The sequence below is a fragment of the Thunnus thynnus genome, chromosome 12 (assembly GCF_963924715.1).
Source record: "Thunnus thynnus chromosome 12, fThuThy2.1, whole genome shotgun sequence".
Classification (NCBI taxonomy): Eukaryota; Metazoa; Chordata; class Actinopteri; order Scombriformes; family Scombridae; genus Thunnus; species Thunnus thynnus.
Window position 1 is genome coordinate 1,791,655 of NC_089528.1, and position 12,885 is coordinate 1,804,539.

The 12,885-nt window shown below is 40.2% G+C and overlaps 1 protein-coding gene across 2 annotated transcripts in view; it reads left to right on the forward strand.

The window, feature by feature from the left end:
• The first annotated feature begins 2,534 nt into the window (after positions 1 to 2,534).
• Positions 2,535 to 12,885, forward strand: part of si:ch211-207d6.2 (sickle tail protein homolog) — a 118,641-nt gene continuing 108,290 nt past the window's right edge. For both annotated transcript variants that reach the window (XM_067604800.1, XM_067604801.1), the window contains exon 1: positions 2,535 to 4,976. In XM_067604800.1, coding sequence (XP_067460901.1) covers positions 4,685 to 4,976 — 292 coding nt within the window. In that variant the 5' untranslated portion in view covers positions 2,535 to 4,684. The remainder of the gene's footprint in view (positions 4,977 to 12,885) is intronic.

Genomic DNA, 12,885 nt, shown 5'->3' on the forward strand with positions numbered 1-12,885 from the left:
GAATGACATGCTGACATGCTGAGACCCTTCACAATGACAGAGCTGTAGGACAAAAGGGCTATACTCCATTCTACCACAGACACTTCTAAGACGATGGCAAACATTAATTGTTTAACACATTTCATTGAGCCAGTGGAGAGGGTTTCAGCTAAGCTCAGAAGAATTGAGGGGCTCTCTCCTCTGGCCTCACACCACAGCACAACAGATCACAACACCTCTGGTCCATCCACAAACTAAATCACCCTGATGCTGCCAGCACCCCTCCATTCTTCTCTCCAGCCTCCTCTGCCACACTGTCCTGTAAGCACCCCTCCAATAACACACTGTCCCATCTCTCCAGCCACCTTATCCACTACCAGCTGCCATACTGAACAGACACCTAGCATCACACACCCTGACCAGAGCAATGGTATGTATATGTAAAACCTATACGACATTTAACATAATGTATTGTATTCCATTAACATTATGCTCTCTGTACCCTTTTTAAAATACTCACTTATTTTCCTTTCCAGTGCCTGACTTCTGGGGAAAGGGGGAGATACTGTGGGCAAAGGTTGGACCCTATAAGTTATTCACATGGGATCTCCAGAGCCTTGCCCCTGGAAGGGAATTGGAGTGAGGTATGTATCTAGCACTAAGCAGGCTATTAAAAGTTTGTTGAAACAGATTAGCCTGTTAATGACAAAGTGAACTCTTTGCTGGTGTTGAACGCATATTTGTTGCCATCAAATGCCATCTAAGGTATTTGTCATTGACACATTTGAAATGACAGCCATGTGGAATGGCACATCTTGGGGGTTGAGAAAGGTGAGCATCATTATTCTAATCCTAACAATGTCTTATTCAGAATGTTAAATTCATTTTAATAATTGGACTTTTTGTAGCTGGATGCTGCAAAATACTAATTGAAGTAGTTTGCAAGGACAGACACTGGACTCTGGTGGTAAGTGAACTTTTGTCCAAGTTTGTATGCACACCTTTAGCATACATAAACTCTTCATGTTTCATGCATATTTAGGAGTCCATCTGTGTATTTTTAACAGGCTATGTACCCCAAGGAACAAAGGGCTCTTTTTGTTGACCCTTTTGGAGCCACTAGTACCCAGGTGCAGAAATGCAATGAAATGACAAGGTAAGCAAATCTTGGATAATCCCTGTTAGGTGCACCTCATATCTCTGCTGTGGCAGACTATTATAGCCAACAAAGCAGCATCTCATACTTTCACCCCTCTATCTTCACGATGTAGAGCCTTCATCAGAAGGAGGAACATCAACATCTCCAGGTGGTCATGTGACACAATTTCCCACCCTCACCAGCAAGACACCACATCATGAAGGGTGCTGGTGTGTAAAGTAAATTTTCCAGTTTTTCAGTTAATCCATCTCTTTCGATGAGACAACTCACTCCAATCTGTATTCAAGGTAGCAGAGCATGTACTGAATGGACAGAAGCCTGACTTTCCAGTTGACATGGAGGCGGTTGACCGAATGAAGTGGGAAATTTCCCAAACACTGATTTCTGAGTCAGGTATGAATGTGATGATATATATATATATATATTTGTTTCTTTCTTTCCTTTTGAAAGGTAATTTCGGTTGATTACCCTTTAGTTCTCTTTTTATTTGTTGTTTTGCTGTTAATCCACCCTAAAGCCAAAAATATGAAATAAACACATGAAGGGCTGCAAAATTCTTTGTTGCTGGTGATTCTCAGGAACTGGGAAGAGGGTCTCATTTTTCATGTTGTGCCACAATGATAATTATTAATAATAAAAGAGGCAAAATCATGACTATTCTCAAAAGTACTGTGTTAACATTACATTTAAAAAAATAAAAATAAAAAAACCCACTTGCAGTATTGGTAGTTTGGCATAATGGTTGTGCATTTGTCAGTGTGCTATAATTACATGGGATCAATACATATGTCATTGTATTATTTGCTAGATCCACTACCTCATATCAATTCAAAATGTCCCCATAAAAGATCCCATTTTTGCAAGAAAAACTCCACCAGCTAACTATAAGATTAAAGATGGATTGGACTGTAAGAAGAAGAAAAAGAGGAATGACAGGAAGTAGAAAAAAGTGTTGGGCTGAAAGCAAGGAAGATAACAGTTTGTAGTTTAGGCTAATGTAAGTATTGAGACATCGAGATGGATTTAGCATGGTGTAAACTGACAACAGCAGAGCCAACATGTGAACAGCAACACAGCCAGGCAAGGAGAGAGAGCAGAGAGCAAGAGGGGGATTAAAAATGGAAAAGATAAAAAAAAGAAAGAAAGAAAGAGAGAATAAATTTTAAAAATGGCTTTATTAAATTACTAAAGGATACAACAATTCAGCAGGAGTTCATATTAAACCTGACAAATGAAATAAACAAAACACAAATCAATAAAAACAGTAGTCATTTGTAGCAGCCCAGTCAGCATCAGAACCACATCATCTAACCCCTCACACAGCTCTTCCTTGTTTTCCAAATAGCTAACTTGGCCAGTCCCAAAATATATTCATAAGTGATTTTTTTTCTTTGCAGAGTGGTGTGGACCATGGATAAAAAGACAAAAAGAAAATGTTCCCCTAAGCACTGAAACCAGGACTGTAATTGGCTGAATAGTTAACTGATTAAACAGATGGTATATCATTTCTGTCTGCGAGCAGAAAGGACAGTTGTCCCCTGTGCCAGGATCGATGTGCACCAGATACCTGTTTGTAGCTACAGCCCCATCTACAATCCTCCACTGGAGGTCACCCGTCCGTTTATCAACAGGGGTTTGTACAGTGAGAGAGGTCAAAAAACTCTGTACACCTCGACACCTTCACCCCTGACAGGCAGCATAAACTTGAAACCCTCATGTTGATTTAATAAGCTGCTTTTCCCCCCAGAGTCTCAAAATCAGCTGACTCTGGGGTCTTTAGAGACAGCAGGATGCCCTCCTCATCTTACCACTGTCCCACAGCAGGAGAGGAGGAAAGACATACTCATATTCATCATCTCATTGGTCCGTTGGAGTATGGTCGTCAGCAAACACTGAGGCCTTCTGGCAGGGAAGCACAGACCTCCTCCATGAGCCTGAGCAGCAGTATGCTGGATCTGATGTAAAACAATTCAGCTAGATGGGTGATGGAGGTCTTCATGAGATGACCCAGCTAACATAGCCAGCCTCTCTCAGTCTGGATCTCAGGCTGACAGAAGACAGAACCTGAGACATCCCCGGTGTCATCACAGCTTTCTGATGCAGCGTTCAAACCTGTGCTGTTGTGTGTGAAGAGACTGTCTTCCAAATCCGGTTTCTTTTTCTAAATCCCGAATGACTCTTTTGACTTTCACTGTGGACTGACTTGTATACTGTTGACAGAAAACTCGTATATGTGCTTTTCCCGCTTCCCACCACTGACTTAGGGACTCAAAGTCCTTCTTTCCTCTCCAGATTCCCCAGAACATCTCAACTTTCTGACAGAAATCGCTGTCCTGAAGCAGCTTAACATTAAAGTGCCAGTCTGAGCTGCATTTAGTTGTTGGTGAGCTATAAAAATCGAATGTGACTAAGTGATGGTCAGTGAACCCTACTAGGTAAATGTAACTGTTCAATAAGCTACTACTGAAACTATGTGACATGTAAATCCTATCCTGTGGATGTTTGATCCTCCATATATCTACTACACCTGACTCTGAATCTCCTGTTCTGTCTAATGTGAAATTTGTAGTGCAATTCAAATCTCCCCCATTACCACACATTCACTGTGATCACACCGTTTTAAAAAGTCCTTTATTTTCTGAAAGATGTCCAGCCTGTCTGAGTCCTGATTCAGAGCATTGATGTAAATGTAGGATATGTCCTGTATTTCTGCTCTGACCACTAAAGCCCTGCCTGCCACTATCTCTGTGTGTGAGAGAGACAGAGAGAGAGAGAGAGAGAGAGAGAGAGAGAGAGAAAACAGAAAGAGCGAGTGAGCGAGCGTAGGGAGACAGAGAGAGCGAGCAAGCGAGCGAGCGTAGGGAGACAGAGAGCACTCCCAGAGGAGTTGAGGCTCACATAGGGAGCACACTCTGACAGAGAGACAGCAGGAGAGGAGGATGAGGGAATAATACAGATACTGTGAACTTGCTTTAAACTCTGAACAACCACAGTTTTGCATATTAAACATTGCCTTAAACACAGAGACGGTCCAGTGGTACTGTCAGAGATAGCAGGGTCTGGAAAGAGACGAAGAAGGACGACAAGACCAGAGGACAGCATCCTGCCATAGGAGGTAAGATTAACAGAAGGGCACAGGAGAATACAGTAAGAAGGTAGGGGTCCAGGAAACGAGACAACTTACAAAAGACAAACACACCAGAGGAACGTCCACACAGAGAGAGAAGCAAGCACACAGAAGGAGAGGACAATCCTAAAAACATAAACTCTTTATGTTCCAAAGAGAAAGAAGACAATTGGATGAGAGATCCTGACACACTCAAAGTCCATCTTTAACGTCCTTCACCTGTGCATGAGAGGAGCGAGGAAGTGACTAAAGAGAAGGGGGACAAGAAAGAAGAGAGAAAGAGACACACAGAGAAGCAAAGAAAGATTAGATAAAGCATAAGGGAAAGAACTCAATCCTACATAGAGGGATTGGCAAAGGAGGGACACAGACTAACCCTGGAGTATCTAACCAGTGCTCTGCTCAGCCCAGCGGGGAAGATGTCCAAGTCCTCACCGCGTCTGGGTCGACCTGCATCAGCGGGGTCCAAGAGCCCCAACTTAAGGAAAGAGCTGCAGGGTAACCGTTCATGCATGCTGCGCATTGGAGAGAGGCTGATGAGGGCAGGCAGTGAGGGAAACCTGATCCAGAGACCCATACCAGCTCAGAGCCAGAGCCAGGCTTCCTCACCTGGGTTAGGACAAGGACCAAATGGGAAAACACACCCTGCAGCCCTGGTAGACAAAGCCACGGAGCGGACAGGGAACAACTCCAGCAAAGGTAAACTGGAAGGTAAGATTAAACAAAGTAGTGTAACATGACGTGACATAATGTAACATGTGATACAGCAAGGAGGCTCAAGTGTGTGCAAAACACTGCAACCAGAGGACAGACTTTGAATTTTACTGTATCTCTGTTTATAACTAGTGAGTTGTCAGTGATGTTATCCATGTGTCTCATTCCTGTGAAAAGAGTTTGTTACAATATCTTAGTCACTCCCAGTTTGTCAGAAGATAACTTTCCCAGTGTTGTGTATAATGTTGTATAGAGAACAGGATTTTATAGTGTCTCTTTTGTTGTATCAGGAAGGTTTGGACATGAACAAACACTGAAGGTCAAATGCAGTTTTCAGTCAGCAAAGGGATGCTAGAATGTGACAGATTCAGAGTGTTCAGTGTGGATATTATTAGCATTGACTACTAGAAAAACTGTATAAATATATATGAAATTGAATCAATCGTAAAAAGTGTTTGAACTGCATAGCCATCTACAGCAGAATAACGTCATCATCCCCAGGAAACAGCAAACATGTTACATGTTCATAACAAGTGGCTGGTGTCTGGATATGCATGTTTGTTTAAAATTCTAATTATGATTTGAACTATTAATGCTACATTCATGCAATGTCAGCAGATTAGGAAAAGCCTCTCGTTATTCAAACTTGCTCATTACGAGCTCCCTAAATCGCACCAGATAAATAGTCTCAATCGGCTATTTTTATAGTGTTAGCCTGTACATATCTGTAGAGGTTTGTTAACAAGTAACATAAGGTTCATATGGATGGTGTGAAGCTCCTCCTCAGTTAGCTGAGTGGACTGTATTATGTGTGTCAATATGTGATTTTATTTTGATGTAACTGCCAGTGATGGTGGCTTTGTCATTTTGCACAAATCTATTGACACATATAATGTACTGTAGTTCTGTGAGGAAGCTGACATTAACTCTGATGCTCATTATCACGGTCTGAATTATGACTTGAACCCTGCATTAGGACAAGAGGAACGATGCATGTGGAATTTAAAATGGCGTTGTTCCCTTCACAGATGAACACATACTGTGTGAAAGTAATGGTGGGTTTGGCTGGCAGTGACAAATTTATTCTGTTTAGCCCAGTCTTTATTTCAGGCATGCTATATACCTATTTAACATATGAATACACAAATTAGGAAGACAAATATGATGTGATATGTGCTTAATGCATTTCACCATGTTAATATGTGCTTGTTCCAAACTGCAGTTAGAAAAGCGGAAAGGGATTTCATGTGTGTTTTCGCTGCTTAAAGTGCTGTCAAGACTGGATTAGCTGCTGTCATGCTGTGGCCCATCACAGTGTCAGTGTGTGTTTTCAGCAGGATGCATACTCGCTCTTCCATTCACTGCCACTCTTTTTCATACTCTAATCAATTCAGCTATTTGAAATGTGTTTACCAGAGGCATTATCATATAATATCTGTACATACAAAACATATTTATAGAGCTCGACTGACTTATCGATTATCTAAAATTATTATAGATATTAACATTATCTCATAGCTGATTTAAGATACATCAGTAGCAACGTATATGTCATCTGACAAGTAATAATAAAACCAACGAGGTTTGTGCACCAGGAAGCAATGACAGGTTTATTTTATACTGTAAATTGTCCTGTTCACTACATATTTGGGTCACTATTTAAAAAAAATGTGATCCTAATCAAAAATATTTGTTTATGTTATGTATTTATGTCCAATATATTATCAGATTTTCTAAATTCTCAGATATCAAAATCGGTAAAATCCAGGATTGGAGCTACATACATACATACATCTCCAAGACATGAATGACTCCTGCCAAACACATAATCACTAATATTTAACTGTATCAAATCAAATATCACCAATTTCTGTTTATCAGTAATAGCTAAAAATAACAAAAAGCTTTAGTAGTGTAAAAAATCTAAGAGGCTGTTTACACCAAATGCGTTTTGGTGATCCAAACACAACTAGACAGCCTAGACAAAACGCTGTTCACACCTGCGTCTCCAGCTGAACACTTGTGTTCAGATTTTGTTACTGCCTACATCACTCCTGCTGGCGGGTCCAAGGACCCCACGCAATTATTATGTCAGTCAGATTTGTTTCATACAGGCTAGCTATGAAAACAAAAATGTTTCAAGAACTGATATACATACATTGGCTATTCCAACTGTTGAGATTGGCAGGACAAAGTCATTTGGCATTGGTGCGTTGTCACCAAAACCACCACCATGTCCTGCATTGATGAGGTATTTTTCAGGGACCCATCAGGCCACAGTAACGTTTACACTACAAAAGATGTGGTCAAATGCATCCCAGACCACCTTGGCAAGTGTGTTTGAGTGATCAGATCACAATGTGTCTTGGTTGTTGTTCGTGTTTAGCGCAGTCCAACTGTGATCTGATCACCCAAGATGCATTTTAAAACCAAGTGTTTCAAGATCACATACTCTCTAATGAAAGGAAACAGTGTGAGATTTACAGTAGCTCAGGATTTACCTCGTTGCTCAGAGGAAATAATCCTTCTCTCCTTGATGCAGTCAGCTAATGTAGATTTACAGACACGTGCTTCCATGAGTCAGAGACCCTAAAGCAATGTGTGTGTGTGTGTATATATATACACACATATACACACAAACAGACTATTATTCCATTTTTGAGGACATTCCTGTTAACACTTTATAATAAGGCAATATGACTAAGTCATATGTAAATGCATTTCTACATGTACGACTGAGTGAATTAATGAATGTTTGAATGAATGCATGACATGTCCTGAGGGTCAAAGCTAATGAGTAAGTGACTATATTAGGTGATGGTGACTTCATGTTTAGTACATCAGAACTAGTACATACTCTCATTGTGCCCCCTCACAGTAATCACAACCAAATAAAAGTGCAAGAAGGCGTTTATTAAACTCTGATCTGAGCACAGTTGAGAAGTTAAAGTGAGATTAGAAGTAAAGGAGAAAAAAAAATCAAGATCAAGCTTTCAGATATTTTTAGTGAACATAAAATAGGGATGCAGGATACTGACATTTTTGGCTTTATTACTAATTTCCATATTTCCACAGATGTTCCTACATATACTGTTCATTTCTGTTCAACAGCACCACATGTTTCTATCAGTGCTGATTTCAGCAGCAGGTGCATCCTGATAATTTCCCCAAACTGTTGCTTCAAATGCTTCCCTCAACCATCACTGATTTATTTTACATTATAGCCTTTTTTTTTTTTTTTTTATAAGAAATTCACATAAAGTTAGATATTAACTTAATACATTCACAATTGACTAGTAACTGTAACATGTAAACAAATTGGCCTGGTATGACTTAAATGCTTAGAATAGTCTGAATGAAAGATGAATCATTTTGATATTTGATACTCAAACTTCAGATTAAATGAATGAATGGAAATGAATGAGAATGACTGCCTGGGTGGACTCATTCCACCAATCAGAAACCTGCACCCATGTTAGTGAATTTTTGTAGTTATGATAATTATTCCAATAGACTGTTTTTGACTTGCCATTGCAGCAAAAGCACAAGTGTAACTCATCAGTTGTTCAGTTCCGTTTTGTGTCCCTGTAAGTCAGTCAAGTGACCAACATCATTACTGAGATCTGGTGATGCATTATTGCAAGAGCTGTGTCTACACTTAGCAAGACAAGGAGCAGGAGCACTCAGATCATCAGAGTTTGCCAACAAACTTCCAGTTGAACTCTGATATTTCTCTGGATAACTAAGCTTGGACCTGCTGTCAAAAGTTAGTGAATCCCCAAAGTCAGTAGGATTCATTCTGTGGGGATCATGACTGTCTGTACCAAATGTCATGGCAATCCATCCAATAGTTGTTGAGATATCAGTCAAGGCTAAACTGGTGGACTGACTGATGTTGACATCTCCAGAGCAATGCTGCTAGTGCAGCTAAAAACATTAAAGTCATCACCCAAACTGTCTGTTGTAAAGGTCCTTTAGATTTTGCAGAGCTGCCTTGTGGTTATCCCTGCACCAAGTTTTACAGTGCAACGGACAATAACAGCTCATGTCTCGTGCTTTTACTTTAGTTTGCTCTTCCAAATAAGTGGTTGAGAAAATATAGTTTTAAAATATAGTACTGATAAAGTTGTAGAGAGTAACATTTCCAGTGACGTAAAAACTTTGTGGTCAGTTCTCTGCTGAGATTTAAAAACTCCTTGCACACTGCATTTTCACATTCCCCATCCACCAACCCCCACTCGCTGACATTTCAGCTGCCTGAGGATGGAGATCAGTGCTATGAGCTGCAACCAATTGGCATCACAATGCATTTCAGTGATGAAGGCTAAAAAGTTCTCTTGTCAAGTCAAAAAGTATCTCTGCTCTAGTCAGCTTACTCCTCTGTTATGGAAAAAAAAAGAGAGCTCATTATTTTCAGCCAGTGCAGGCCAGTGTTTGTCAGCAAAAGGGAGGAAGATTAAATATCCCAGACACTGTCACATAACTCAAACATGTAACAAATTGTACATTTTGGCATCCAGGAGATACAGTTTATGGCATTCATTCCTTCTGTGTTATGTGTCCAAAGGTAAACATGTTTTTTTTTGTTTTGTTTTTTTTTTGGGGGGGGGGGGGTTCAGGAGGTATTAGTAGATAGAAGGGATCAGTAGATGGCAGTAAGCCCACCACCAGTGAAGAAGAACTAGAGCATACTATTTCCTTTTACACAACACAGTAGCAGACTGCATGCAAGCAAGGCTTTTTACAGATTGAACAAGTGCAGAAAGAACAGCAGGACCAAGACAAGTATCCAAAAAGGCTCTACAAGAAGCTGAAGAATGAGAGGAAACTCTGTCCTCTCAAGTTTACAACTGTTTTGCTGCCTAAATGCAATGTCCTATGATATAGTAAATAATTAAAGCTATCATTACACAAAGACATGAATTTTAGTGTGGTTATGTTTTGGGACAGGATAGTCAGACAATTCTAACTGGCCTGTAAGTGTCCACCAGGTCTGTGAGCTACACTTCTCACGCCGGCTTCTTCTCACAGTTCATGTGTCGGGCATATTCCTGCCAGACGCAACAGAGAAAAATGCAGCACCCACAGCACCTCTACTTCCTGTGGCTATGCCCTCTGGACTGGAGAAAGACCAAGCCTGATAGCCTGGGACACACCAGACAGTATATGTGATATCAGATAGAATGTATTTGGTCAAGTTTAAACAAAAGTATTGAAACACCTCTGGTTTTTATCTGGATATGAGACACATACTGTATGTGTATATAGGGCCAAAGTGACTGTGTGAACAGAATTTTGTCCCCACAACATGACTAATACAAGTAAACTGGCAGAGCAGTGTGTGTACAGTATTCAGTCACATTTGCCCTGGTCAGTGGTTGCAGCTTTTTCTGTCCTGTCATACATTCCTGAGCGGGGAGTTGGAGTCCAGCAGTATTGTCCTGTCTAGTCCCGGAGGATTACAGCTTGCTGCTGATTAGTTACATCCTCTCTTGTATCATCACATTCCCCCTTTTGACTATAAAGTGAAGCTAATCCCTCCCATGCTCGCCACTTCAAAAGCTGGAGGGAAGAGGAAGGGAGGGAGGGAGCGAGAGAGAGGGAGAGAAAAAAAAAGGGCGGGGGGGGGGATGGTGTGATGGCCAATAAATGTGATTTTATAAACTTGGAACAAAGATGAGTGGGCTTAGTGGACAGAAAAAGAAGGAGCAATACAGCCTTGATGTCACATCATTTTAAAATCAACACTGTCATAAAATATTCTGACATCATTTCAAAATCAACATTATAAAATCGTGTGATTTAACAGCCACACTAAGCAGGATCTTTTTTTTATGAAAATGGAGCCATGTGTTCAGACTGCACTATTTTAGACTTGGTCAGTTTGTTTCTGTCCCTGATGTTTGGACACATATGCTTTCTGGTCCAGTCACTTGGAATAGACTGCAGAAGGAAATGAAACTGAAGAATCTTGATAAGTTGTGAAGACAACTGAAAATTCGATGGTAAATGACTCCAATATTAATTGTCTCTTTAGTATTGTTACAAGTTTTTATTATTGTTTTAACTGTTTGTGTTGTTACTATGTCTACCAAGTTTTGGCCATGTCTCCCTTGCAATGAGGTAAAGCAAACAGAAGTAACAGTTACAATAGATATTTTTACAATAACAAGGTATCAAATAACAGTGTGTAATGTGTTGTGCATGCTTATAGTGATGAACGTACAGAGAATTGTCAGTGAATCTGCAGCTCTTATCGGATTCACAGAGCTTTCTAGTGAGTTTTAGCTCATTGTTTAGCAATCTAGCTGCAACTTTACTGTTTTGGTTGACTCTCAGCGCTCTCATAGCATTGTTTTCAACCGCTGCAGGCAGCTGTTTTCAGAGAAAAAGCTCTAAAAACCCACTGTACACTACCTGCTCAGCACCACATGCCTAACAGACACAGTTAGCGACAAGCTGGTGAACATAGCGTAGCATTTAGCAGCTAAAGAGCCAGATATTTCCCTCAAGGGTTGGTAGAGAACAAAAACAGAGCTAATGAGTGAATATTGGATTTGCATTCACCAGGTGGACAGAAACACAACTCCAAATGAATGATAATGCTCCTCCACAACTGCTGGATATGTAAATAAGCAAATGTTTGCTAACAGGTTCGTGCTGCCCCCAAATGGCCAAAGAATCAGTTACTGCAGGTTTTCTGATAAGCAACCTCCTGTGGTTGTGATAACCGTTCTCTGTCAGGAGAAAAAGTGGAAGTGGTGTAATGTTGTTATGCTGATGCAAAAACACTGACACTGGAGACAACAGTTCTCAGTCAACCCAGTCTCATGGCAGTTTGTGAAATAGTCACAAAATGTAATCTTTAGATTTGTGTACATGCACACACATTTTTCATTTTTTGTAGCACTCAGCATGAATTTCAAAACTAAGGTATTAAATTTGTAAGTATGTTTCTAGCTTGCACCACATTTGGGTTTTTTTCTGCCAGGTGGGACTCAGGAGCACAGAAGCTGTATTGTTTTTTCTCATTTGTTATTTATTTTTAACTATAACCACTATATAATCAATATCTAATTGTAGCCCGTCTACCCTCTATATTATGTTATATTATCTCTGATTAATTTAATGTTTTTTGCTTGGGTCACTTTGGACATGCTATACCTCTTGAATATACCTTATTGTGAGACCACAGTGTAACAAACAATTGAGTGTACTAACCCTTTAACACAGTACAATACCACACTCTAATATAAGTTGGTATTGAGTATGAAGGCTGTATAGCTTTTAACCTCTGAAATAATAAACACACTAAGAAACCATTTCAAATTAGAAGCAATAATTTCCTTCTTTAATTCTAAACAAAATTAAATGAAAATAATATTAAATTAAATACCAGGAGTGTTCACTGCTTTTGTTTCACAAGTCACACAGTAGTTTTCCCTTTTTACCTTTCCAACTTTAAATTATATGCTTTTATTTGTCCACTGAATTATTTTAGTGACCAAACACACACACACATTATCACTCTATGCTAAGCCGGCAAAAAGGATATAACAAAATAAAATAAAAGCGTTGCAGGCCTGATGCGGTGCTTGTGATCGTAGGGATCAAAAACTTAGTGGTCGCTTCACTCAGGTTTAGAGCATGAAACAAATAAAGCAGAGTTCTGGCATCCTCCAGAGAAAGCTAACAGTCCACAGGTCTCTGTCCATGAGCAGGATGGCAGCACTCGGGCATATTCACGGAGTTTGGTGGTTATTCAGCGTTGCCAGAGGAACTCTGAGCATCCCCGGGTGCCTCAGAGCGATATCTGGTTGTTGTCCCTCGTTTCCAGGTCGGAATAAGTCCAGACGAAGCTACTTTGTCGAGCTGGGTTAGCTAGCAGCAGCCTACAGTCCGTTCA